Below are 24,730 nucleotides of genomic sequence, written 5' to 3' on the forward strand. Positions count from 1 at the left end.
AATGAGGAGGGAAACAAGGAAGGACAGCCAGATACATTTGCAAAATGCAAAACTTGGTCATTGAGGCCAGTAGTGAGTGGTAGAGTGAGGCTCACTTGACCCCAGCCAAGTTGCTTTCCTTATGCACGCACGCATAACACAGTGGAACAGTGAGCATCACAGCAATCTTCTGCCTCTAGTAAATTGGGCAGACGGTTGGCTTGCTGATGGGTCTCTGCCCAAACCCCTCTGAACTTCCATACTCTTGTTCTAACACAACCAAGAGCTCAGCAAGCTGGGATGTTTCCGGAATGATAGTTTTATATATATGACTCCATCTGCAGGAGAGGAGAGACTGTTCTGTTCCTCCCCAGATAATCAAGCTCATGTCTGTTGGTATTCATCTTAAATCAGCTGGTCTGCCTTGGGTTTTGTAGACGTGTATTCCAGCATTGAGCCCGGCAACCAGCAGCTCCCCATGAGAAGCTGCAAGAATGACCAGTTTTAAAAATAAGAAAAGGCGAGGAAGTTTAAAAACCTGGTGTGGCTTTTTGTCTTTTGCTTAATGCACAATTGGTGAATTTTCCTTGTTTTAAATGAGAAATATATGCAGTTAGCTCTCTGCTGACAGTGTCCTTGAGGATTTGACAGTGAAATTTTCCAGCATTTGCTCTTCGTTAGGATCCTGGCGGTGTCTAACAAGGCAGCCGAACTGCTGGTACCTTCGACTCCTGTTTGTTCTCCGAGGGCTTGGGGGCTGCTGCAGTAAGCACATCGACCGGGGCTGATCATTACAAGGGCGTACGCCACCATGAATAAAAATGTCACACATACTCCCCCCGTCTCACAGCAGTACAAAATGTCAGCCCTGTCAAACACACATTGCAGGGAGCACTGAGCAGTCGGTACAAATTGGAAAGCCGAATATTCCCCCGGCTTCCTGATATTCTTCATTTGAAGCAGAAGAAAAACAGTTGTTAACCTATTAGCTGTGTGATTTTAAACTCTGCTGAAGCCAGAGATGGACAGGTTTTCTGGGCACGCTGGGCTGAATGTGTTCCAGGTTTTGAGGAGCTGACCTCTCTCTTGTTGTTTTTTTGTCTTTGAGGGGAGCCCACAATGACTTTCTTGTGGACGTCTGCTGGTTCTTGGTGGCATTTCAACTGTCAGGCTTCAGGAACTTGGAAAGACTTTCTGAGCAATTTCCCCCTCTTGTCCCCTCCCCCACCCTGCCAAAAATGAATTGAGCTCATGCTCTAGACAAGCGTCTGGGAAGCAGTTTGCTTGTTTGTTAGTTGCATTTATATCCCACCTTTTTCTCTAAGTGGCGCCCATGGTTTCCCCCATCCTCTTTGAATCTCCACAGTAGCCCTGTGAGGTAGGCTAGGCTGAGATATGCAGTCCCTTGCCCAGGGTCACCCAGTGGCCTTCATGGTAGTGGGGGGGGGATTTGAACCCCGGTCTCTTCCAGCTCCTGGCCCAGAACTCTTAACCTTATGCAACAGTGTATATTGAAGGAGCAGAAGGCACAGCAGTGCTTTTAATTAAGTAATCAGTATTTACTTAAGGTCCATATAGTTAAAGCCATGGTTTTCCCAGTAGTGATGTATGGAAGTGAGAGCTGGACCATAAAGAAGGCTGATCGCCGAAGAATTGATGCTTTTGAATTATGGTGCTGGAGGAGACTCTTGAGAGTCCCATGGACTGCAAGAAGATCAAACGTATCCATCCTTAAGGAAATCAGCCTTGAGTGCTCACTGGAAGGACAGATCGTAAAGCTGAGGCTCCAATACTTTGGCCACCTCACGAGAAGAGAAGACTCCCTGGAAAAGACCCTGATGCTGGGAAAGATGGAGGGCACAAGGAGAAGGGGACGACAGAAGACGAGATGGTTGGACAGTGTTCTCGAAGCGACAAACATGAGTCTGACCAAGCTGCGGGAGGCTGTGGAGGACAGGGGTGCCTGGCGTGCTCTGGTCCATGGGGTCACAAAGAGTCGGACACACTAAATGACTAAACAACAACATTTACTTATTTTCATTATTTATATGCTGCTCACTAACTCTTTTTTCTGGGTGGCTTAGAACAATAAAACATACAGATCATCAATCAATAAAACAGCAAAAAGCAACATGAAATTTCAGTAGCAGCAAATAACACCATATAATAATGTGTGCAACGCCACTAAAAGTTGCTGGAAAGGGAGTACAGTGAAGGTGCCAGGCATACTTCCCTGGAGAGAGCATTCCATGTCTGGGGAGGCCACCACCGGAAAGTTGGACTTTCAGTCTGATTCTGTAAGACTGCCCCAAAGGCATTGACATTCTAAATAAATAAGTAAATTCCAACCACAATAGCAAGACCTTTAGGAGGTTGCTGGGCCTTGGTAAGCAAGGAGGTCATGATCTAAGCTGGGCTTGTGGGGCGGGGGATATGGGGATCTGTGGGAGGCAAAAATAAGAATGCACAGTGCATCCATGCAGTGTGCTTTTATATCCCATCGGCCATGACTTGGAATCCAGCCAATTCACTGTTTTGCCTTTGACTTTTGTTCAGAATCTGACCTATGTCACAAACCCATACTCTTCCATGGCTTTCGGGTGGGGGTATCCAATTTGTGGTTATGATGGGAAGGTCTTGCCCATCTGCTTTGGAGGTGTTTGCTGTTGGCTTTGAGCTGTGCAGCTGGGACCATGCACAGCTGTGCTTTTGTCACTACCTGACGGATGACAACTTTTGGTGATACTTGTATTACCTAAAATAGGATGCTTTTCCTCTCATCTTTTCACCACTTTTAAATTTCAAATAGGAAGGAGCATGAGGTTATCCAAAAAAGGATGTTTCCACTTGAGAGAAGTGAAGAAGTAAGAATTCTGTGGACAGCTGAAAACTTGATTGATATGTGCTGTCTTCCATTGTTTTTCAATATTTGCTTTTGAGAACATAAAAAGAGCCCTGCTGGGTCTGAATAATAATAATAATAATAATAATAATTATTATTATTATTATTATTATTTATAATTTCCGCAGCCACTCTGGGCGGCTTCCAACAGAAGGTTAAAAATACATTAAAACATCAGTTATTAAAAACTTCCCTAAACAGGGCTGCCTTCAGATGTCTTCTAAAAGTCAGATAGTTGTTTATTTCCTTGACATCTGATGGGAGGGTGTTCCATAGGGCGGGCGCCACTACTGAGAAGGCCCTCTGCCTGGTTCCCTGTAGTTAGGTGAAAGGCCTAACTGGTTCAACATCCTGTTTCCCATATTGTCACGCAGATGCCTCCCACTGCCCACCCCCGTCCCCCAGAAACAGTACTTCTGTCTTGTTGGGATTCAACCTCAATCTGTTAACCACCATCCACCCAAGTGTTGAGAGAGAGGGGGAAAACCTCTGCTTTCTGTTTTCTCCACAGTTTATACGTTATTTTATGGAACCCTGTTAGTCACTGTTATTCTGCACTAGGAAGCCCCAGCCATTGTCCTCAAAGTTGCCATTGATGGGCGGGCGGAAGCCCTCCGCTGGTAATAATAATAATAATAATAATAATAATAATAATAATAATAATAATAATTTTTATTTATACCCTGCCCTCCCCAGCCAAGGCCAGGCTCAGGGCGGCTAACAACCAATAGTAAAAATGAGTTGAATGTATACAACTTAAAAACAAGATTAAAATACAACATTAAAACGTTAAAACAATTAAAATGCAGCCTCATCACAGGAGGAGAAAGGAAAAATGAAAGAGGGGGAGGGAATCCAATTGACTCCAAGCCAAAGGCCAGGCGGAACAACTCTGTCTTACAGGCCCTGCGGAAAGAAATCAGATCCTGCAGGGCCCTGGTCTCATGAGACAGAGCGTTCCACCAGGCCGGGGCCAGTGTTGAAAAGGCCCTGCCTCTGGTTGAGGGTAATCTGACTTCCTTAGATTTATTCACTGGTAGCAGTGAATAAAGCAGGATCTGCCTGGAGAAGACCCCCACCCATCACTTCAGGAGAGCTCAGAGCACTCTGCTGTGTTTCTTGTCTATTGTGCAGGTTACAAATATGATAACATACGGTGGCAGGGGGTTGTCCTTTGCTGATACAGGGTAGTGATGAGGAACATGTGGCTCTCCAGATGTTTCTGGACTCCAGCTCCTGTTGAGGACGCTGTCTGGGGCTGATGAGAGTTGGAGTCCCAGCGTTCTCTCTGGGACCACAGGCGAGCTCTTCCTTTTATAAGAAAGGAGGGTAGGAAGCCAACATCCTATCTGGGGCTTTTCGAGATCAAAGGCAGTGTCTTCAGACCCTGGAGAAGTGGTGTGAAACCCACACCATCACCATCTCTGGGCTCAGGCCAAGGCTCCTGCCCAATGCCCTCGCAGCGGGCGCATGCAGAGTGCATCGCGGCAGCCATCCGGAGAGCCGGGAAGCATTCGGCCCCACCTCCCTTCCGGAGACCCCACTGCCTGTTCCTTTGACAACAGGCCTGTGACAGTAATTTAGCTGCCTTCAGCAGCACCAGCGTGGACATCCACAGCCTCATCTATGTAGCACAGGTAATTAGGCTGATGTTCCACCACAGCTTCCACTTCTGACCTTTTGGAAACAATGTGTTTTGCTGCATCAACAAATTAACTGCAAATCGGATGCTGGTTTTAGTAAATATAATTTTCACGTCCTTTGAATATGTGTTTGCAGTATGACGGGGGGGGGGGCTCCTGAACTTGAAAAGAGAAAGCACTGTGGGAGTGGGTGGGTGGGTGTCGGACTCGCTCGCTCACCTTCCTTCTGCTCCCCCTTGTTACTTGCCTTGCCAGAGAAACATGGGCCTTCCTCACAGGCCACCTCCATTCCAGCAGTGGCCGGGACTACGATGTTTCAAATGCGGGGAGAATGAGATGCGTCCCCTGTGGCCAGTCCTACACGCAGGCAGGAGGGGGAAACATTCCATGCAGTTGCACTGTGCAAATGGGAGTTTGGTGCTGAGTATCACAGCCCACGCCCAGAGGATCTCTGGTCTTCTTTCATAATTTAAAAAAGCAAGCTTCTAGCCCTTAACTTTTCATAGAGGCTGGAGAGAGTCTGGGCACTGCAGGATTCCCCAGGGGCTGACATGTGCAGCTCTTTGCATTTCCTCATGACAAGGGGTGGGGGGGAGAAAATCTTATCAGTTTTCCTTGGAGCACAGCATTTTTGGTTTTGCTAACCGTTCTGCAGACCCCTACATGGAGCAGAGCACGGGGTGCAGAGAAGGTTTTATTCTTTCTGCTCCTTTATAGAGCTGGCTTCCCCAACCTGGTGCCCTCCAGCTGTTTGGGACTGCAATTGGGGCTGATGGAAGTTGTAGCTAAACGAAGCTGGATGGCACCAGGTTGGGCAAGACGCAGCCAGATTCTCTACATTTCAAGGGTTGCAAAAGCACCACACTTCTAAATGACGTTCACAGTGGCTGCAGTGCTGTATTTTGGCCTGTGTATGCGTTATAAATCTTAAAATATATAATATAATGCATGGTTTTCCCAGAATGTAAGAGCAGCTCTGCTGGGTCTAGTGCCCTGCTTCCTACAGTGTCCAACTGGATGCCTCCTCTGAGAAACAAGCAAGGCAGAAAGGCAACAGCCCTCCCCTGATGCCTCTCTCCTCACCCCTCCAAACAGTGATATTCAGGTAGACTGCCTCTGAGCACGGATGCTCCATTGAGGAGTCACATCCAGTATCCATTGATAAACCACTACCACTGCCTCCGTGACTTTGTCTAATCCCCCCAAAGGGCTCCTGAAATGGACTAGAGATGGTTCCCCACCCCATTTACCTGCCCTGTAGTGGTGTTAGACCTGTCAGCTGCAAAAAGCTTGGGGGTGCGACTCAAGGAGGCCTCAAGGCACTGCGTATTTAGCATGCAGCAATGTCCAGTGTGCATTGTATTTGCTGATGACTGAAGTTTCCACTTTGATGCCACAGCTAAGCACCCGACCAGCAAGACCACCTCCTCCCAAGATCCACCGCTCCTCCAGGCCCGTGAGTAGCTGGCCATCCTTCCTCTCTGCTGCCACCTTTAACCCTGCGCTCTCCATCGTCTTACTAAATCCTGCTTGGTGGGCCTTGCCAAGTCCAAAAGGGAACCGCTGCCCTTTCGTTGGTAGACTTAAGTCTAAAGGTCTTCCTTTTGCTCTGCTTGTCTTCAGCAGGGTCTGTGCTGCTCTGGTGACACCTTTCTCTCACTTTTAGTTCCTCTAGGCCCCGCATGCAGTTTTAGCTAGTGAGCTTTTGAAGACTTGCATCAGCCTCTAAATTTGGACCCTAGGTTTGCAAACATCCTCAGCACTCTGGATCTGTGCCCTCCATGTGTTCTGGAAGAAAACAAAAGCAGTCACAGAATCACAGAAATGCTAAATGAAGATCAGGTTAATTTTTCCTTTCAGTAATCTGCATATAACTGGAAACAAGTAGCTTTTCAAGCAGAGGACCTTGCAGTGTACTGTCATTCGGCACAGGATCTACATTAAGGAAATGCTGGTCCCGTCTTAGCCGCATTTCATTCTCCTTCATATGTCCTCATTGCCAGATACCTGCGAAGATGTGGCATTGATTCTAGGACTCTTCCTCCTTGCCCAAAGAAGGAGGTTGGTGCCTTGTGTGGAAGAGTGGTTAGCATGTTGGACTTGGGTTTGGTGAGACCACATCCCTGGTCAGCAGTGAAGTTTAGTAAGCTAAAAAGGATCCTGTGTTGGGCAGGATCTGCCCCCCAGGCCCCCTGTCCCTGACAAACGCCATTCCAGCAGATGACGCCATTGCTCCTGCTGTGAAAAACACACCTCGACTGCCCACCCCAACATCCCTGCACCACAGGTGGTGTCATTCAGGCTGCTCTCCTTGAAGTCTTTGGATTTTTGACCTGGCAACCCTCATTTTACCAGAGAACCCTGTTTTCTTTAATCCAATTTCTTCCATGAAAGTGAGATCAAAGAAACCAAGGGCAAGTTTCCAAACTGTCTTGCTAAAACTGAATAAGGGAATTTTGCTGCTATTGCTGCTTCAGATTCCTGCTCCTGCTGGTTGGCAGCCAGTCGGGTGTGCCATTTGCTCTAAACTTCCAGTGCATGTTTTCTGAGTTTAGTTCCGGTCGTGCATGTCTTTGCAGTGGGTGTTCAGCTCGGCACGTCATTGTTATGGATTTATGCATTGATAATTTCCTTTCCTACATGTGTCAAAGGTGGTGCTGATTGCTTCTGCCTCTGTTGTTCAGGGCCCTTGATGCTGGAGACCCTTGAGGATTTGTTGAGATTCATTACCTAGGAAATAAACTTTCTCTGTGTGTTTTATCACCCTATAGCTAAAAGCTTTGGGTCATGTTCCCCTTGTTCTCCTCCCAGCAGGCCCTTGCAGCAAGAGTTTACACAGACAAAATACTGCTGAGCAACCTTGCTCCAAGCTGGCTGGTCTTGACATCAAAGCCCACTTTGCCAAGGGTGTTTGATCTCTCAGCTGCAATGCCTTAGTTGTCCTCTGAGATATTGTCACCCATCTGTGTGCCAAACATGGTGGATTAGAGGGTTGGGAGTTAACTGCAGAAGGTGCCATAATAGCTGGTTGTTCCTAGATGGGAAGCTTTATCGCAGGACATGTCGGAAGGGACATCCCTGCACAGCATTCCAATTTCTCACAACCTGGGAGACTTTGGTTACACAGAACCAACTTGGAGGAAAACTGTCGATGCTCCCAGGTGATTCTTCGGAGCTTCACAGATGGTTTCATGCAGTCAGAGTCTCTCAGATCATGTTGCTACTCGCAGGACTCCTCTCTGCAAAAACCAAGTCATTTAGAAAGTAGTCCCAGGATCTCAGGCCCAAGCTCACAGTGGCATCTGCTTTGAAAACAGTCTGCAAAGTCTCTCCATTTCCGTGCATGTGTCTTAAAAAGTCACATTCTCCCCGGTGAATATTATTTGCTAGAAACGTGTCAGGGATCCCTCCCTTTGAATAAATCATATGTTTCTATACCCAGGCTTGCCAGACTGTGGTCTTCCAGATACTGTCTTCCAAGAATACCCATTATCCCTGACTGCTGACCATGGCTGGGGCTGATGAGAATTGGAGTCCAATACCATTTGCGGGGGGCACATGTTCCCCTCTGTTGGTTTTAGGCTTTCAAGCTCAATGCCAGCACTGTGAATTGGACTGGTAGGAGAGCTTCGTTCTGCACCAGCTGAAGTTTCCAAATGCACAGAGCACGTTGCAGTAATCTGCTCGAGATGTGGCAGTGGCCAGATCCCATTTGCGGCACTATGGAGGTTTGTGGAGGACAAACCTAGTGCTGTGTGCTTCTTCTCATCCACCCTGCAACACTCCTGTCCAGATTCTTTGTTGCTTGGAGCGCTTCATGGCAGCTGGGTTCAGGAAGTGACGTCTGCACAGAATCCATGTGGGGCAGCCTTTACTAACCTGGTGCCCGCCAGCTGCATCATGGCTTCTGTGGCTGGGGCAGATAGGAGTGATTAGTCCAAAACATCTTGAGGGAAGCCCGCTGTCGGCTGCCTCGGAATACCTCATCCTTCAGTTTCTAAGGGCTGACCAACAAACCACACCTTCCTTTTCTTTCTTCCCTGCAGCAGCTCTTAGAATAAAAACCTGGTTCCAGAACCCTGATCCATTTTACGCCTCCAGTACTCTTTCCCTAAGAACCTCTGTGTGTGTGTGTGTGTGTGTGTGTGTGTGTGTGTGAGAGAGAGAGAGAGAGAGAGAGAGAGAGAGAGAGAGTTTCTCATGGAAGGCAGATTCCTCATGTGTCATAAAGGTCAGCTGATGTCCCCAGGTAGGCAGAAATTCCTGTAAACTGCCCATTCAGCCCTCACATGATTGGCCTTTGCCCTCCACATTGTTGCACAGGCGCATGGCACTTTTGCACTCAGTGCGCATTTAACCCTGTTCTTTGGTAGCGTCTGAAATCCTGCTGTGATTTGGCCCTTCTCCCAACCCCTCTCCCCCATAATAGTCCTCTCAGGATCCAACACAATCCTCTTTAGCATCCCTCCCCTGGCGCTGTGGAGCTGCCTTTGCTGGCAAGAACGGGCTGCGTTCCCCACCCCGAGAGGGCTGCCCCTAAGGTGAAAGTGTTCGCCGCACAGTGACAAGCCAGCTTTAGGCTTAATTAAACAGTTTTCCCTCTCCCTCTTTCTCCCCCCCCCCTTGCTCCTTCTTTCTCTCTCTCTTGCCTTTCCTTCTCTCTGTGTTTTATCATCCCTAATGAAGCAGTCTCCTCCATCGATCCTGCTGATTGCCAAGCCATTCCTTTTGTTTGCTGGCGCTGAGCCATGCAGCCGCGCTCTGACAGCTCAGCTCCTCTAATTAGCTCTGTTGTTCTTTTCCCCCATGTTTCTCCGCCTTGCAAGTTCACTCGAAGTTGCCGCAAACTTAATCCTTCTATTCCTGCCATGAATTCGCTGCCTTAAGCCGTCTTGATTGCAGAGCGAGAATCAGCCTTGTGTGCAGGCCAGTCTCTGAGGCCTCTAGCATCTGGTCCTCCCTCCTTCCCATGGGGCAGTGGCATTCAGGACCTCTCTGGGGTCCTCCCTGCTTCCCCAGTGCTGCTGCCCTCATGCCATTGCTTTGATAGCAAATTTCAAATGCAAAATGCTGAATCCATGCTGAGCTGCAGGCTGGCAGGGCCATTTCCCGCTGTGCAAACCAGGGCTTCAGGGAGGGCAGGTCAGCCACGACTCCTTTGGTCAGAAGCATCTGGCATTGAGTCCCTCGCCATAGCAGAGAGAGAGAGAAAGAGAGAGAGAGAGAGAGAGAGAGAGAGAGAGAGAGAGAGAGAGAACCCACTTTTTGTCTTTCATAAACCAGCACTTTGCTTGTCCCCCAAAGCCTATTCCATTGTGGACTTCTCTGGAAAGGGTTACACTCCCTATGAGAAAACAGGTCCACAGCTTGGGGTTCTCCTGGATCCATCTTTCTCACAGGAGGCTCAAGTAGCCCAGCTGGCAAAAGGCACTTCTAACCACTTAAAGTGCCTTTTGCCAGCTGGAGCTGGTATGCCAACTGCAGCTATTCTTGGGCTGGGATGGCCTGCTCACATTGATTCATGCATTGGTGACCTCAGGGCTTGATGGTTGCAATGCCCTCTCTGTGGGGCCAGCCTTGGGCTTGGTCTATGGCTAGATTATTGATGGGGACAGACTATCCCCAGCACATAACGGGGGTGCTCAAAAGCATGCACTGGTTGTCCGTGCACTGCCAGACTTGTTTCAAGGTTCTTGTGTCAGTTTACAAGACCCTTAAGAGATTTGGGACGGGTTTCTCAGGAGCCACCTGCTCCTTTCTATCCCTGCCCAATCACCAAGGTCTCTGGGAAAATCACTGTTCTGTGGCTCAGATGCTTCGTATCCACCTGGAGCCGAGCATTCTGCTGCATGGAAGGCCCTTTCAGCTGAGGTCAGGCAGGCCCCCTCCCTGCTGAACTTCCCAATTATTATTTTATTATTATTATTCCAGTAGGCATTTTAACTGAATTCTGATTTTATAATTTTAATTTATTTTTATTTTCACTTTATTGAGTTTTTTGTACACTGCCTAGAGACATTTGTGATTAAATGATATATAAATTGTCAAAGAGAAATAAATAAACAAACAATATTTATTCTGCAGACAAAAACCCTGGAAAGCACAAAAATGCTGTTTCTTTTACAAAAAGCCTTGTGATTGTGTTCTCATTTTGTATTTTTATGTTGTGAACCACCCTGCGATCTTCAGATGAAGGCTGATATACAAGTCATTAAAAACAGAAGAAGAAAATAAATTTTTGGGACAATATTTTTGGATGGCATGAATACCTGGGCTATGATAAAGTAAGATCACATAGAGGATTCCTTAACCATATAGTGAGGAAAAGTTTATATGCCACCTGGAAGAAATATAAATTAATATTAGAACCAAGAACTCCATGGTGGTTATCACCGACTGAAGCAACAACGATCCACAAGAAAAATATGGGTGGTAATTGGCCAATCTATAAAGATCTAGTAATGGAATTAAATAATTGCCCTGTAAATTCAAAAATTATGAAGAGCTAAAGAAAATAAGTATAACATGGCTAGAACATCTCCAGTTTAATGCTATTTTTGAAAGAGATAAAAAAAACTGAATGGCTTTGAGAATAAAACCTCTATTTTAGAGAAATATTTGCTGCAAAATAATAAGAAAACCCTATCCAAAATGTACAGATTACTTTTGAATTGGCATTTAAAGGATGAAGAGATAAAAGATGTAATGAATAAGTGGGAACAGGATGTAGGACACCCGATAGAGCTAGAGATGTGGAAGAAGGTATGGAAGAAAAACCAAAACTTTACAGCATGCTACCAAATAAGAGAAAATTGGATGAAAATGCAGTATAGGTGGTATCTTACTACTGTCAAATTATCTAAAAATAATAAAAAACCATAACAATAAGTGTTGGAAATGCAAATCGCAACTGGGAACCTTTTTTCATATGTGGTGGTCATGCCCAGAAATCAAAAAAATTCTGGGACACGATCTACGATGAAATGAAAAAAACTTATTAAAAATTACATTTTATAAAAAGCCATAAACATTCCTTCTTGGGATAATAAATAAAAGAATTCCAGAAGGAAAAAGTAAGACAATTTTTCTATGCAATAACGGCGGCTATGGTATTAATAGCCAAAAATTGGAAGGGTAATTATATACCAACTGAAGAAGAACGGCTACAAAATTTAAGCGAGTACTTGGAACTTGCTAAGCTAACCAAAGCCTTAAGGAATAAGTTTAAAAAAACTATCCAGAAGGAATGGAAATGCCTAAATACTTATTTATCGAATCATGGTTCAACAACCAGGATTTGGCTGTGTTTAGAATAAACCAGTAAGTGAGAATATGACTCCTCATACCAAGATGAGGAATATAATGAAATACAGAAAAACTGTCTTAGCCACAGGAAATGAGCTGCTGAGTGATTGACGGAAGTCAAAACCAAAACCCAAAAATAAGCAAATGGAACCCATCCCAGAAAAGCCAGCACCTCAGCAGAGAAACGGCTCCCTTTCTTAGTTATTTACTTTACTGTTTATATTCTTTGAATTTGTTCCATTTTTGTTGCTTATTTATTTTTGTACCTGTTTTGTTTTTGTCTGTATGTATGTAGGGTGAGTGTGTGTGTGTGTGTGTGTGTGTGTGTGTTTTTCTTTTCTTTTTCTTTTCTTTATTTGCATAATAAATCAATAAAAAAGAAGAAGAAAATATTTACTTAGGCCAGTTTTGGCCATGGGAAGCCCTTTCTTTTAAGGTACATTCATAAGAAAGCCTTCCTGTGACGTTAAAAACTTAGGCGGAAAAATCATTAAAAAACAATGAAGCATTGATAGAATTAAACCTATATAAATATATAAAATATGTTTAAAACGTACAAATAGTTAAAATAAAAACAGCATGGCACTAGCCCTTTCATTAAAAACAGTCAGTTCCCCAAAGCCGGTTGGCCCAAGAACATCTCTTCACCTGCCAGTTGAAGGACAACATCCAAGTACGTTTCTGAGCGCAATTCAATGTTGGTGCTGACCTCTAAAGCCCTAAACGGCCTCAAAGGCCCAGTATACCTGAAGGAGTGTCTCCACCCCCATCATTCTGCCCGGATACTGAGGTCCAGCGCCGAGGGCCTTCTGGCGGTTCCCTGCCTGCGAGAAGCAAAGCTACAGGGAACCAGGCAGAGGGCCTTCTCGGTGGTGGCACCCGCCCTGTGGAACGCCCTCCCATCAGATGTCAAGGAAATAAACAACTTTTAGAAGACATCTGAAGGCAGCCCTGTTTAGGGAAGTTTTTAATGTATGGTGCTTTATTATGTTTTTGTTTATGCTGGAAGCCTCCCAAAGTGCCTGGGGCCACCCTGTCAGATGGGTGGCATATAAATAATAAACTAAATCATTGTTGGGGCTAGCTGCTTAAAGTGAGGTTAAGTAGGCTTGGAGACTCTTAAAAATAGCCAAGACCCACATTTGTAGCCAGTGATGTGCAGAGTACAGTTCTGCTCCCTGTTTGCTTGAGGGCCTGTCTTGTGCAAGCTGTATGCATGATGAGACCTCCGCCCGTTGAAGGCTCATTCCTGGTCTCTCTGTTTGTGAGGCACTAAGAGAAGTGAGTATGTTGCAGTGTTGATGTTGCTTTTGACAGCCTGCCTGGGAGATAAGTTTCAAATTCGTCAGTTCACTGTTCTGTCTCCACTGTTGGAGGCAGCAAACCTATGGCTGCCAGTGGCTGGGAAACGCAAGTGTGGAGAGTGCTCTTGTTGCCTTGTCTTGCTTGTGGACTTCCCACTGGGCATGTGGTTGGCCCCTGGGAGACCAGGAGGCTGGACCAGATGGATCTCATCCAGAAGGCTCTTCCTGTGTTCTCCCTTTCTTGTTACGCTCTTAGCTTAACTACAGGAGAGTGTGGTGCTTTCCTGGAATCTGTGCGCCTGGCAACACACGCCATTAAAACCACTCAAAGACACCCAAAGCACCTCATCCATTAATAGGACAGTCTGTGCTCTCTACTCAGTGCAGTTTTTCAGCCTGTGAGGCACTTCCCTCAGAAGCCATTATTGTGTGGATGCTCAATTTTTCATTTTATTTTATGGTAAAACTAAGGCTGTGGTTCTAAGCTGGTTTACACGATTGTAAGTAAACAATACTAGAATCAGGGTTATTCCATATAAAAGGGCTTAGGATTGGGGTGTGGATTTATTGCAGACAGATGTACACCCTGAAGACGAGTTCTCCGTTACTGTGCACCAGGCTGGATAAGTCCCTGGATGGGGAAGAGTGTTGCCCTTTCCCCCCATTCTCGCACAGGCCTTGCACCCAGCCCATTTCAAAGGGGGCTCCTAGAAATAGATTCTGGCATTTAGGAATCTGAAGTGCTTCTTTCCAACTCTGACTTACACGTGGGTCCTGAAGTTTCACTTTGGGAGTTCATGCCCCAAATTTCACAAATCCACCTGTTGCTTTTTCTCTCCCAGCCTCATGCCCACAGCAGTCCAAGTGCCCCTTCCTTGACCGGTGTCTTCCTCCAGGACACAGGTGTGCTGGCTACTTGTGTCCCTCAAAAAATTAAAAACTCCTTTGTTTGGTTATTCTGTCTGTCCACCCACCATCTTCTGATCTTCCAGGGTTGGACATCTTGCTGATGAAATTGTACGCAGGGCATTTAGCAAAGGGTGTCGTTGTCATTTACAGGCATGTTGAAATGGGATCCATGTTGAAAAGGAAGGGATTGATTTTTGTAGGTTCCGTGTGAATTTGTGTAGCTTGCTAGAACTGCTGAAAATGTCTCCACTCTCCTGTCACATAGGTTCGGCCCCCCAGACCCCAGGTGGCCAGGAGGCCCAAAAGCAACGTTGCCACTGATGGCCAGAGGACTTCCGTATCCAGCCCAGACCAGTGAGTAGCTGTGCCTCTGCATTCCTCTTGTCTGAAGTGGGGGGGGGAGTGGTTGTCGTGGGGGGGGGTAATAATAATAATAATAATAATAATAATAATAATAATAATAATTTATTACGGCCGTAGGCCCATACAGATAAAAACAAGACATAAATAACAGCCTGTGCACGTGGGAAAGAACAGCCGCTAAAACACTACTATAACAATAAAATAGTATAAGATGGAATGGCATACTACGCCTTAATTAGCTTGTGGTGCTCCTTGGCAACGCTTTTGGGTAAGGACAGCGACCAGGAACCTAGCCACTTTCAAGGTCGTATGGGTATCCTTATCCTGCAAGATTTGGGCAAGGTGGAATTTTGGTGGGGTACCCTCTAGTTTCTGTATGATTGATCCCAACAAATTTGCCCGTGGCACCTTGAATAAGGGGCAAGTGAACATAATGTGCTGAAGCGACTCCGGCGTCTCCTTATCACATTCGCACATGGCGGAGGCTTGGCCCTTTGAGAATCTATGTCTCAGGACATTGGAGGGAAAAACGTTAAACCTCGCTTTGGTGAAGGCCAGCCTATGGGCAACAGTCGAAAGGGAGGAGAGGTATGATGGAACGCAGTAAGTTAAAGTGATACCAATGTTCTGGGGCGAACAAACACCTCCCCCCAGCGTATAATTTCGCTGTAAATCGATGTCATCCAGTCTTTGGCGGATCAGTCTTTGAGCAGTGATTTGATCTAGTTTTAGGGAATCTAAGGGAGAGATTCCATTAACTCAGGAGTTTGGCATGAATTCTACTAGTCCAAAGGCTAGTCGTGGGGGGGTATATTCCTCCTATCCTTCCATTTCTGCCACTAGTGCAATAAAGTTGAGAACATTCTGCAAACGTCAGCCTAGTGCTAAAGCCTCTGAAGTTCGAAGAAATATGCTTGATTTCTGCGAAGAGGCAAGCAGCTTAACTTTGCTGAGGGTCTTTGGGCCCAGGATGGGTGGGAGGAGGAGGTATTCTCGATTGTTCAGTGGAAAACAGTCACCTGCCTTTGAACCTGGGCAGGAGCCTCCCGTCAGTGGAACGTGACCGCCCTCTTGTGGAAGAGGGCCAAGGACCCACAGTCATTAAGGAGGGCTGGATTTGTTCAAGGTATGAAACGTGAACAGCTGCACAAAGCAGCTTTGCTTGGGAATCTTTGTTGAAAGTGTGTTTTGCAAATCATGGAGCAAAACCCAGTGATCCCTGTGGCTTCTCTTCACTGCCATCCCCATGTACAATCAGAAGCCAAAGGAGGAGCTAATTGTGTTTTAGAAACAGTTAAGGAAATTGCTTTCCACCAAGGAAAGGCAGAATTTCCTAGAGATGAACCATTTAAATATAACAAAATTTGGATGCGCTGTATTCTTTTTCTTATGCGCTCTTTGTATCTGATTACTTCTTTTTCCCTTTTGGGTTATGCGAAAGCATCAGAGAGAATTAAGACTTTTAGATAAATATAGGCACAAGGAAGACTGTTGTGTTTGACCTTCCCTTCCACCCTCACTAGTCGGAAAATGGGCTCCAGGGAAGAGTCTCTTTATCCCGATTGGACATCCTGAGGCTAAATCCTATGGCTCCCAGATATTTAATGTCACCCGATTGCCTGTTGCTACTACAGGTGAAACTCGAAAAATTAGAATATCGTGGAAAAGTTCCTTTCTTTCAGTAATTCAACTTAAAAGGTGAAACTAACATATGAGATCGACTCATGACATGCAAAGCGAGATCTGCTTCTACTTCTGCTCAATTTGCAACCCTTGTTTTGCTGATTTCCTTGAATATTCTAATTTTCTGAGATTGTTAATTTGGGGTTTTCATCAGCTGTACGCCATGATCATTGCAATGATAACAAATCAAGGCTTAACATAATCTCACTTTGCATGTCACGAGCCGTTCTCATATATTAGTTTCACCTTTCAAGTTGGATTACAGAAATAAATGAACTTTTCCACGATATTCTGATTTTTCGAGTTTCACCTGTAGAACAAATCAAGGCTTGACATATCTAGCTTTGCATGTCATGAGTCTATCTCATATATTAGTTTCACCTTTGAAATTAGTGAAAGAAAGGAACTTTTCCACAATATTCTAATTTTTCGAGTTTCACCTGTAAATGTATTTAGTGTCTGATTCTCAAGAGAGTCCTGAGAAATGGGTGGATAAATTATCACGGGGAGTTTGTGGCAATGTTAATGGGCTGTGCCCAAACTGAAGATGTAAATGTTTCAGCACCATGGCCCAAGCAGTTCCCAAAATCTCACTGTTGTAAATCACCCTGCCTACCCCTTTGCTGCTTGTAAATCTAGTGGAAGCGACATGTAAGTGCTCCTGCAAGTTCCTTGCCTGAAGTGCTACGCGGGCTTCCTGTGGGCTCCCCTCACTGCTGCTGCTTCTCCACCACCTCCGCCTGTGAAAGCAGAAGGCTGCCACCAGCCACTTGGTGTTAAAACAAACAAGGCAGCCCTGAGGGAGTCGTGTGGCAAACAAAGTGCCCTCCCCACGGCCCCCTTCCTGGTGACGGAGGCCTCCTCAGGAGGCCATCAGGAGAAAACGCTGCTCTCACCCAGGGGGGACCATGGTGGGATCATCTCCCTTAAGGTCTATTTTCCTTATTATTATTTTTTGTAATATCTAGTCTTGCCTCTTAAAAACCACTCAGGGCAGTTCATTAAAGCAAAAACAACACACACCCAACAAAATTAGCACATACATAAAGTAATTCTTAAAAGCATTCAAAAGCTGCAAGTCCCAGGAGCATCAACATTAGAGGCCTGTTCCCTAATTGGGGGCAGATCATGGCCAGGTTCTAGATGTGTTTGTGAGTTGCAGCTTGTGAATCCCTATTTCTCTTCCTTTCTCCTCTCCCTTTCTCCTCCCTTTCCCCAACTTTTTCTTCAAAGGGGAGGTGGAAGCTGTTTTCCCCATTCTCCTCTACTGAGTCATGGGGCACGCACTTGCATTCCTCCTGGTGACAAAGGGCAGATTCCTTCACTGTGCCTCCTGAAGTCCCTTCACAGCCCTTCCCCCAGGCAGCTCTTGAGCCCAACGGTTCAGAACTGGCAAAGCACCACAGAGGTCAGGTCAGCGCTGCTGGTCACTCCAGCTAGTTTAGCTTCCCTTTAAACACTGGAAGAGTCTTCGGTGCCCAGGAAGACCTTCCTCTTCTTGCTGATTCTTTGGTGGACACTGGCAGAAGGTGGCAGAAAAGGTTCCTCCAAACCGTGGTGCTTAACTGTGCTTTGACTGTTGTGTGCTTTTGCCAGAGGGCAATGGCTGGGGTGCCCAGCCACCCAGAAAGCAGCAGGAGCTCAGCATTGCTCACACCACAGGTTATTAGTAGCGTAACTGGCAGGGGCCTCTGTGTGGGCCCAGGGCTGCTTGAGCCCCCACAGACCTTCACATTCTCAGATCGTATCAAATATGTGCCCCAGATTCCAGATCCGGGGCCACACTTGGTAACTTCTGCTGCTGCTTTTCAGGCAAAGGCCAAGACACCCATTCATTCATTCATGTTGAAAGCATCTTACAACAAAGCAAACAAACAGTACCAAAACCGTTTTATAATAACATAGCAAAACAATACAACAGCAAATATACTATCAAAAAACAAGGTTACATAAACAACACCCAGCATCCAGTACACACACATTTCTTTTCCGAGGGGGAGCTGAGGGATCCCCGAGCAGAAAGGGGCTGGGTTGCTTCCCGGAGACGGCTTTGCCATGGGACACCTCTTCATCTCCAGCAGTTTTTCCCTGCCCCCCCCCAAAGGCTGCCCTTCCAGCTGCTGCTCCCATTTGTTTCTGCCCCTTCCCAGTTTTCTGTCATGCATTATGTGCTTACAATTTTGTAAGAGACTCTTTTGCATAGCAAGCAAATAATAAATTGAATTAATAATATTTCTCAGTCCCAAAGGACTTTTCAGTACAATTAGCCGTGTTGGGGATAGGAAAGAATGTTATGCTGGGGCCACAATAAGCTCTTCTTTTGCACAGGTGGCGTGAGATTATCTTAGGGGAAAGGGTTCTCTGTCATGTTTCCTCGGGATGAGTTTTGCATGACTTGAACCTCCCCCTTGCCTATTTGAGGATCAGTTTTCTCCACCCCCGGAGGGATTAGCTACTGATTTCTGAAGGGCAGAGTGCTTTCCCCCCTAGCATGTAGTTTTGTTCACTTGCTTGAGCCATCTGCTTAGGAGCCACCTCATGTTCTCTGCACCTGTTCTCTCACTTTGGCCTGAACTGTCTGCCTGTTGGGCTCCAGCGGTGCCTCCTTCTCCTGGTGGCCAGCCAAGGGACACCTGTCCCTGAGCAGAACTCCTGCTGGCTGTAGCCTGGACTTTCCCAGCCTGCGCTGGTCCTTCCCTGGGGCCTCCCTCCCAGCATGTCCTGCAGCGCGAGTGCAGAGAAGAAAGCCAGCAGCTTTCCTGGGACCCCCTGGCACCCCCACCCTCATGTTGTGCAGCTTAGGGAAGGGCTGCGCTTGGCGCCTCAGCCTGCTTTCTACCACCCTTCCTCCAAGACCTGGCGCTGCTGTGGCTCCCACACTGCTAGGATGCTTCCAAGCCCGCCAAGGAGTGTCGGCCACCCCAAGCGGTAGCTTGCTGAACTGAGAGTGCCTATGCGGCAATTGACAAGTGAACTCCATGAGGAGAAGCCACCCCAGGGGGGCATGAGCCAAGTGCACCTGTTGCCTGCTGGGCAGCACCCACAGTGAGGTTGGGGAGCACAATCCTTGCCTGGCCCTGGTGCTGTCAACACATGCCACCCCACTGTGCTCCTGCACCAGCACCCATGCTCTTAGGAATCAGAGACTGCTGTGTCCAAACAGACCTTTGCCCTGGCTTGGGTCAGACTAGGGTGCTCTTTGAAACAAGAGGCTTTTGAAACAGAACTGACCAAGGCCTTCCAGGGCCTGCCTTTTGTCCCAAGCCTGCAAAGCTCCGCACTCTGAATGAAGCCTGTCTCCTTCCCCATCTCAACCTGGCGACAGGGTTCCTGCCATGTGATGCCCGTCCCCATGGCTCAGCCACTTCCCCCTTCAATTCCCCCCCTTCTTTTGTTTCCTTTCCTTTATCTATCTTAAGTACGTTTAGGTGTCAATTAAATTTGAAATATCTACATTTGTCAGCACTTGGTTTTTGGCCAACGTGATGTGCTGCTGATTTGTCCAGGCATCCTGACACATTGGTAGGGGGGAGGGAAAGCCCCCGAAATGCAGATTGTCCTCATTAAAACCGAAGCAGCAACTCTCCTAATGGTAGGCAGCGCCGTGGAGCGCGTCTTCGGCTTTATTGCGCCGTGATCCTGACATGATATTTAAAAAGGAACAGCCACGGCTGTCAGCACTGTCATATGCTGGCGCTAACCGGAGACATGTTAAACTAAACATTAGAAGGAGATCAGCAAGCCATCTGCATGGGAACCTGGTGAAAAGATTAGGGAGGCAGGAGCCCCAGCAGTCATGTAGAGAGCTGAGGGCTGGTGCTGTGACGGACAGGTCCCTTACCTCCCCCCACCCCTGCAAAGTTCCCACTGCCGCTCGCTCGCCTCAGAGCCGGCTTGCTGCGACCGCCTTTCCAGAGACAGCTCTTTGTGTGTGAAATGCGAGCAAGTGGTAGGTGGCAGTCGGCAGGAGAAAGAAGCCGAATTGGGTTAATGAGGGAAGAGGCTCACGCCGGATTCAGCTGCCGCAAGCTAATGAAAAATTTACACTTGGACATTTTCAAGCACTCGTCCCTTCCCCTCTTCAACCAAAATCCCATCCTGGTGCTGAAATTTAAAGCATGTTGCTGATGGCATCCACTTTGTCATAAGAGGCAGCCTTTCAGCAGTGCTGGCTGTTTCTTGGGTAGTCAAACTATTTTGGTGGGATGGCTTTCTGGTGATCTGTTCATGTCTTTGATAATTTTTTGGGTCATGCGAAATATATTGGCCCTCCATCTGACTCCTCCCCAGCCTTCAAGCATCATGGAAGCTTCATCATGAATGGGCTCTCCTTCACCGGGAAGGGCGGTATATATTTTGTCCCTCCACGGTTCTTTGGGTATGGCTGAGCCAAAATATAGCCTGAAAAGCACAACCTTATGATTTCACTGTTTCTTCACACTGCTTTCAGAACTAGTAGAGGGAGGAATTAAGTCCAGGCATGCTTAGCTATACGTGCTGAAAGGTGGGGAGGTTTTCCAGGGTGATGAGTGTGGTCCAGCACCTCTCCATTCAGAAATTCAGTGCTTCTCCAGGTCTTGCAGCTTCAGCTCCTGGTTACCTGATGACTAGAAAGAAGATATCCTTCTTGAATGATGTTCTAGTCCAGTCCTAAGGGAGAATTCACCCAAGAGCTAAAAACAACATTCATAAATAATTTAAAACAACTAGCGCTAGAACTCAGGGACTTCTGATGAAGCTGAATGTTGGAAGATTCAGGGCAGAGAAAAAAGTATTTCTTTATGCGGCACATAGTTGAAACTGCGGGAGGCAGTGACAGCCCCCAATTTGGATGACTTTTACAGATTAGACAGATTTTATGGAGAAGGCAACCAATGGCTGCTCCATGGACAGAGGCAGCGATGCTTCTGAACGCCAGCAGCTGGAAACCACAGGAGGGGAGAGGATTGCTCTTGCGCTCAGTAATGCTTGCTGGTTTCCCACTAAGGTGTCTTGGCCACTTTGAGAACAGGATACTGGACCAGATGGGCCTGATCCAGCCTCAGGGCTCTTATGTCAGCTTACAGTCAGAAAAAGAAGTTCACTCATTAGTGGACCTTTCTGGTGTTGTGTTAGACCTCAGTGTGTTGTGGTCTTGCCTCAGCTTAGTCTTGTACTCTGCAAAAGCGGCACCCAAGTAGTGATTCGCAGGCAGAGCATCTGCTTTGCATGCAGGTCTCAGGTTCCAGGTCTGGCTGGGAGAGACTCCTTTCTGAAATGCCAGAGAGCCATTTCCAGTCAGTGTGGGCAAAACTGAGCTCTCAGTGTTCCATCGTCTGAATAAGCCAAGAGACAACGCCTTACAGGCCTTATGCAGTTCACTTGGAAGGGATTGCAAAATGCATAATCTTTGCAAGGCAAATATTGTCTGTCCCCAATCCCTGGGCTGCAAATTTCACAATACTGTTTTTCAACAGATTTCCCTAAATTTTCCACTGCATGGTAGGGCATGTACAACTGCAATGCATATGAATCTAAAGTACAGTGGTACCTCGGTTTATGAACTTAATCCATTCCGGAAGTCTGTTCTTAAACCAAAACCGTTCTTAAACCGAGGCACACTTTCCCTAATGAGGCCTCCCGTCACCAGTGCCCTTCCACCGTTTGGATTCCATTTTTAGAACGAGGTAAAGTTCACAAACTGGGACACTATTTCCTGTTTTGCAGAGTTCGTAAACCGAATAGTTCTTAAACTGGACTGTTCTTAAACTGAGGTACCACTGTAGGTGGATTAATAAAAAACGGAATTAAAAAATGTTGGTTGTCCATGGCCTTTTAGTGCAAAAAGTTGCATTGGCTGATTTAGGAATTGCTGCAAAAACCTTCATGCTTAACAGATTCCATTTCCTCTGGAAACTTCTCCTGCACAGGCTCCTTTGACATGAGCAGCAGTGCATATTTGGCACATCCAGCCCCCTTTCAAATAAAACACCTTGTGGAGCATATTCTTAGCTGCTGCCTGCCCTGTTGAGATCCACTGAAGTGAGATTGTTTTCTGTGACTGCAGAATCCGGCCCTGGACCTCAGAAATGGCATGTGCTTTACAAATCCTTGTGTATGAGAACACCCCAACCGTTATGTTTTCTCTGGAAACATCCAGACGTGTGGGTTGTAAAACTTGTCTGTGTGTAGGCAGAGCACAGAGCATCCACTGACAAGGCAGATGTATTTTTTATAATAATAAATATTTTAGTGATGCGTCACAGCTGAAAAGACAACTCAACTTGTTTTTGAGGAGAAAACTTTGAGCTACTATCTCCAGCAGACTGACATGGACGCTATTTGTGGGACCAGTTTGCACCTGTAAAACCACCTGCTTCTTTTCTGTTTTTCCTCTCGGGATCATGTAGAGCAGCATTGTCCAGCGCATCAATCGCAATCGACTGGTAGATCGTGGGATTGGTTCTCACCGATCTCCCCTTCTCTCTCTCTCTCTCTCTCAGCCCTGCGCGTTGGCTCCTCAGAGAGAGAAAGGGCTGGTTTAGGTTTACTCAAAAGGAAGGGTGGATCCAGGAGAAAGGGCTTCTACAGGTTTCATCCACTTCTTAAGGTGATGCTTGAAGGATGTCAACTCTGCAGTTGAGTTTACCCAATTTCTGTTTTGAACTATGGGGGAAACCGCTGTGGTTGACATGTGCCCCTGGCTCATTTGAAAAACAGCAAGAGTCCTGGGGTACTTTAAAGACTTAACACATTTATTATGGCATGAGTTTTTGTGAACAGCAGTCTGTGCATAATGTTCTGATTATGTCCGTGCATCATGTTCTGATTACCGTATTTTTCGCCCTATAGGACGCACTTTTTCCCCTCCAAAAATGAAGGGGAAATCTGTGTGCGTCCTATGGGGCGAATACAGGCTTTCGCTGAAGCTTGGAGAGGGGTCGGTGCGCACCGAGCCCTCTTGCTCTCCAGGCTTCAGGAAGCTATCAGTAAGCCTGGGGAGCCCGCGGGAGTTCCCACAGGGCTCCCTAGGCTGCGGATAGCAGCCTGCCGCCTGGCGCGCCCTGAAGCAGAGCGTCCCTCGCACCGGGCAGACATCGGCCAGCCCCACAAGCTCGGGGGACAGCGGGGAGGCGCAGCGCCGCCATACCGCTGTTCCCCGACCTGGTTTGGGGGGGGGAAATAAAGGAGAAATTTTTTTCCTTTATTTCCCCCCAAAAAAACTAGGTGCGTCCTATGGGACGAAAAATATGATATGTAGGACCCTGTCCTCAATTATTTTCTTATGTTATTACAAGTATACAAAGCGTGTGTTTTTTTAAATATATTTACTTATGATGAACTTTTCAGGTTTTATGGACTATCATTTGTTATTATTTTTTATCATAAGCTCAGAATGACAATGGGAGAGTGTGGTAGATCACTGCCAGTTTTTGATACTGGATGGTAGATCTCAGCCTCCTTGAAGTGGGACTTGCCTGGTGTAGAGAAATGCCCCTCTGAGCTGTGTTGTACACAAACCTGCAGCCACTTCCATTGTTGCAGTAGGTGTAAATGGTGCCACCACAATGGTGGAAACAGGTTCTGCCTTTCTCCACATTCAGCTTTCTGTATAGAGAGTACTTGAGAAGAGAATACCAGCTTCTTTTTTGGACTGGGACGTGCGCATGCTTTTCTCAGCCCTCTTTGGCTAACCCCATCCTCTCAAGCAGGGCACCTGTTCTGAATGGCATTGCTTGAAGGAGAGGGGATCACCTGACTGAGTTCCTCCCAGGGGAATGTGGCGGAGATGACTTAAGTTTCTGACAGGACCTGCATGCCAGAGATTATCACGGGCTCCAGTATTTTTCCAGTTTGCCATCGGGGAACTTTTCCTGCTGTGATCTTGTCAGACAAAGTCTTTCCATTTATGCTGCTAGAAGCGTGTCTTTGTGTTTTTGTAAGGTTGATTTTGACCTGGGGTACAGCATTCTATGGTGGGGGCTGAGGTTGAGCGTGGGATAGTAGCCAGAATATAGTAGGGCTCCTTGAGTTTCTTTGCCCTCCACCTCTTACCTGAAGTCAGCTCCCCAGGAGGTTATAAAAAGACAATCTTTGCATAAACTTTCCTCCCTATAAGCTATGTCCTTCCTGAATGCAGCTACCCAGTTCAGAAACGTAGAAACATTTGACATTTTTGTGTGTGTTAAGTTTTTCTTTCCTTCTGCAGGTTCAATTCAGTAACTCTCTCTTTCTTCCTTCCTTCCTTCCTTCCTTCCTTCCTTCCTTCCTTCCTTCCTTCTTTTTCTCTCTTTCTCCCTCATCTCCTTCAGCCTGGTAAAGCCTACACGCCACTATACGGTCTTTCTCTCAGAGGACTCTTCCGGCGATGAGTTTCCGCAGGAAGATGACCCCGGCTCTGCCTTCTCTGACAGCTTCCTCTTCTCTGCTCCCTTTGAATGGTCTATACCTTGACTCTTTGCTGCACTAGCCAGAGCTGCTCCCCTTCCATGCTTGGGGCACCCCACTGATGTATTAGTCTTTCCCTTGCTTGGGTGTTTCTGTGGCACGTGTCATGCATGTGTGTGTGTGTGCGTGCATATGTGCATGTCTCCTGCACAGCTCTTGTCATGGACTTCCAGGCTTTGCTCTTCTCCCAGCACCGAATGTTTCTGCATGTTTCT

At 46.8% G+C, this 24,730-nt stretch overlaps 1 protein-coding gene across 9 annotated transcripts in view; it reads left to right on the plus strand.

Moving 5' to 3' along the window:
- The window catches only part of DENND1A (DENN domain containing 1A), a 270,241-nt gene that overhangs the window by 237,923 nt on the left and 7,588 nt on the right, over nt 1–24,730 (plus strand). For 3 of the 9 annotated variants that reach the window (XM_080990837.1, XM_080990836.1, XM_080990844.1), the window contains 3 exons: nt 5,924–5,980; nt 14,308–14,396; nt 24,380–24,508. In XM_080990837.1, coding sequence (XP_080846963.1) covers nt 5,924–5,980; nt 14,308–14,396; nt 24,380–24,508 — 275 coding nt within the window. The remainder of the gene's footprint in view (nt 1–5,923; nt 5,981–14,307; nt 14,397–24,379; nt 24,509–24,730) is intronic. The other 6 variants (XM_080990841.1, XM_080990840.1, XM_080990839.1 and 3 more) reach the window with 3 other exon arrangements.

Source organism: Podarcis pityusensis (genome assembly GCF_964106645.2).
Source record: "Podarcis pityusensis genome assembly, chromosome: Z".
Taxonomy (NCBI): Eukaryota; Metazoa; Chordata; class Lepidosauria; order Squamata; family Lacertidae; genus Podarcis; species Podarcis pityusensis.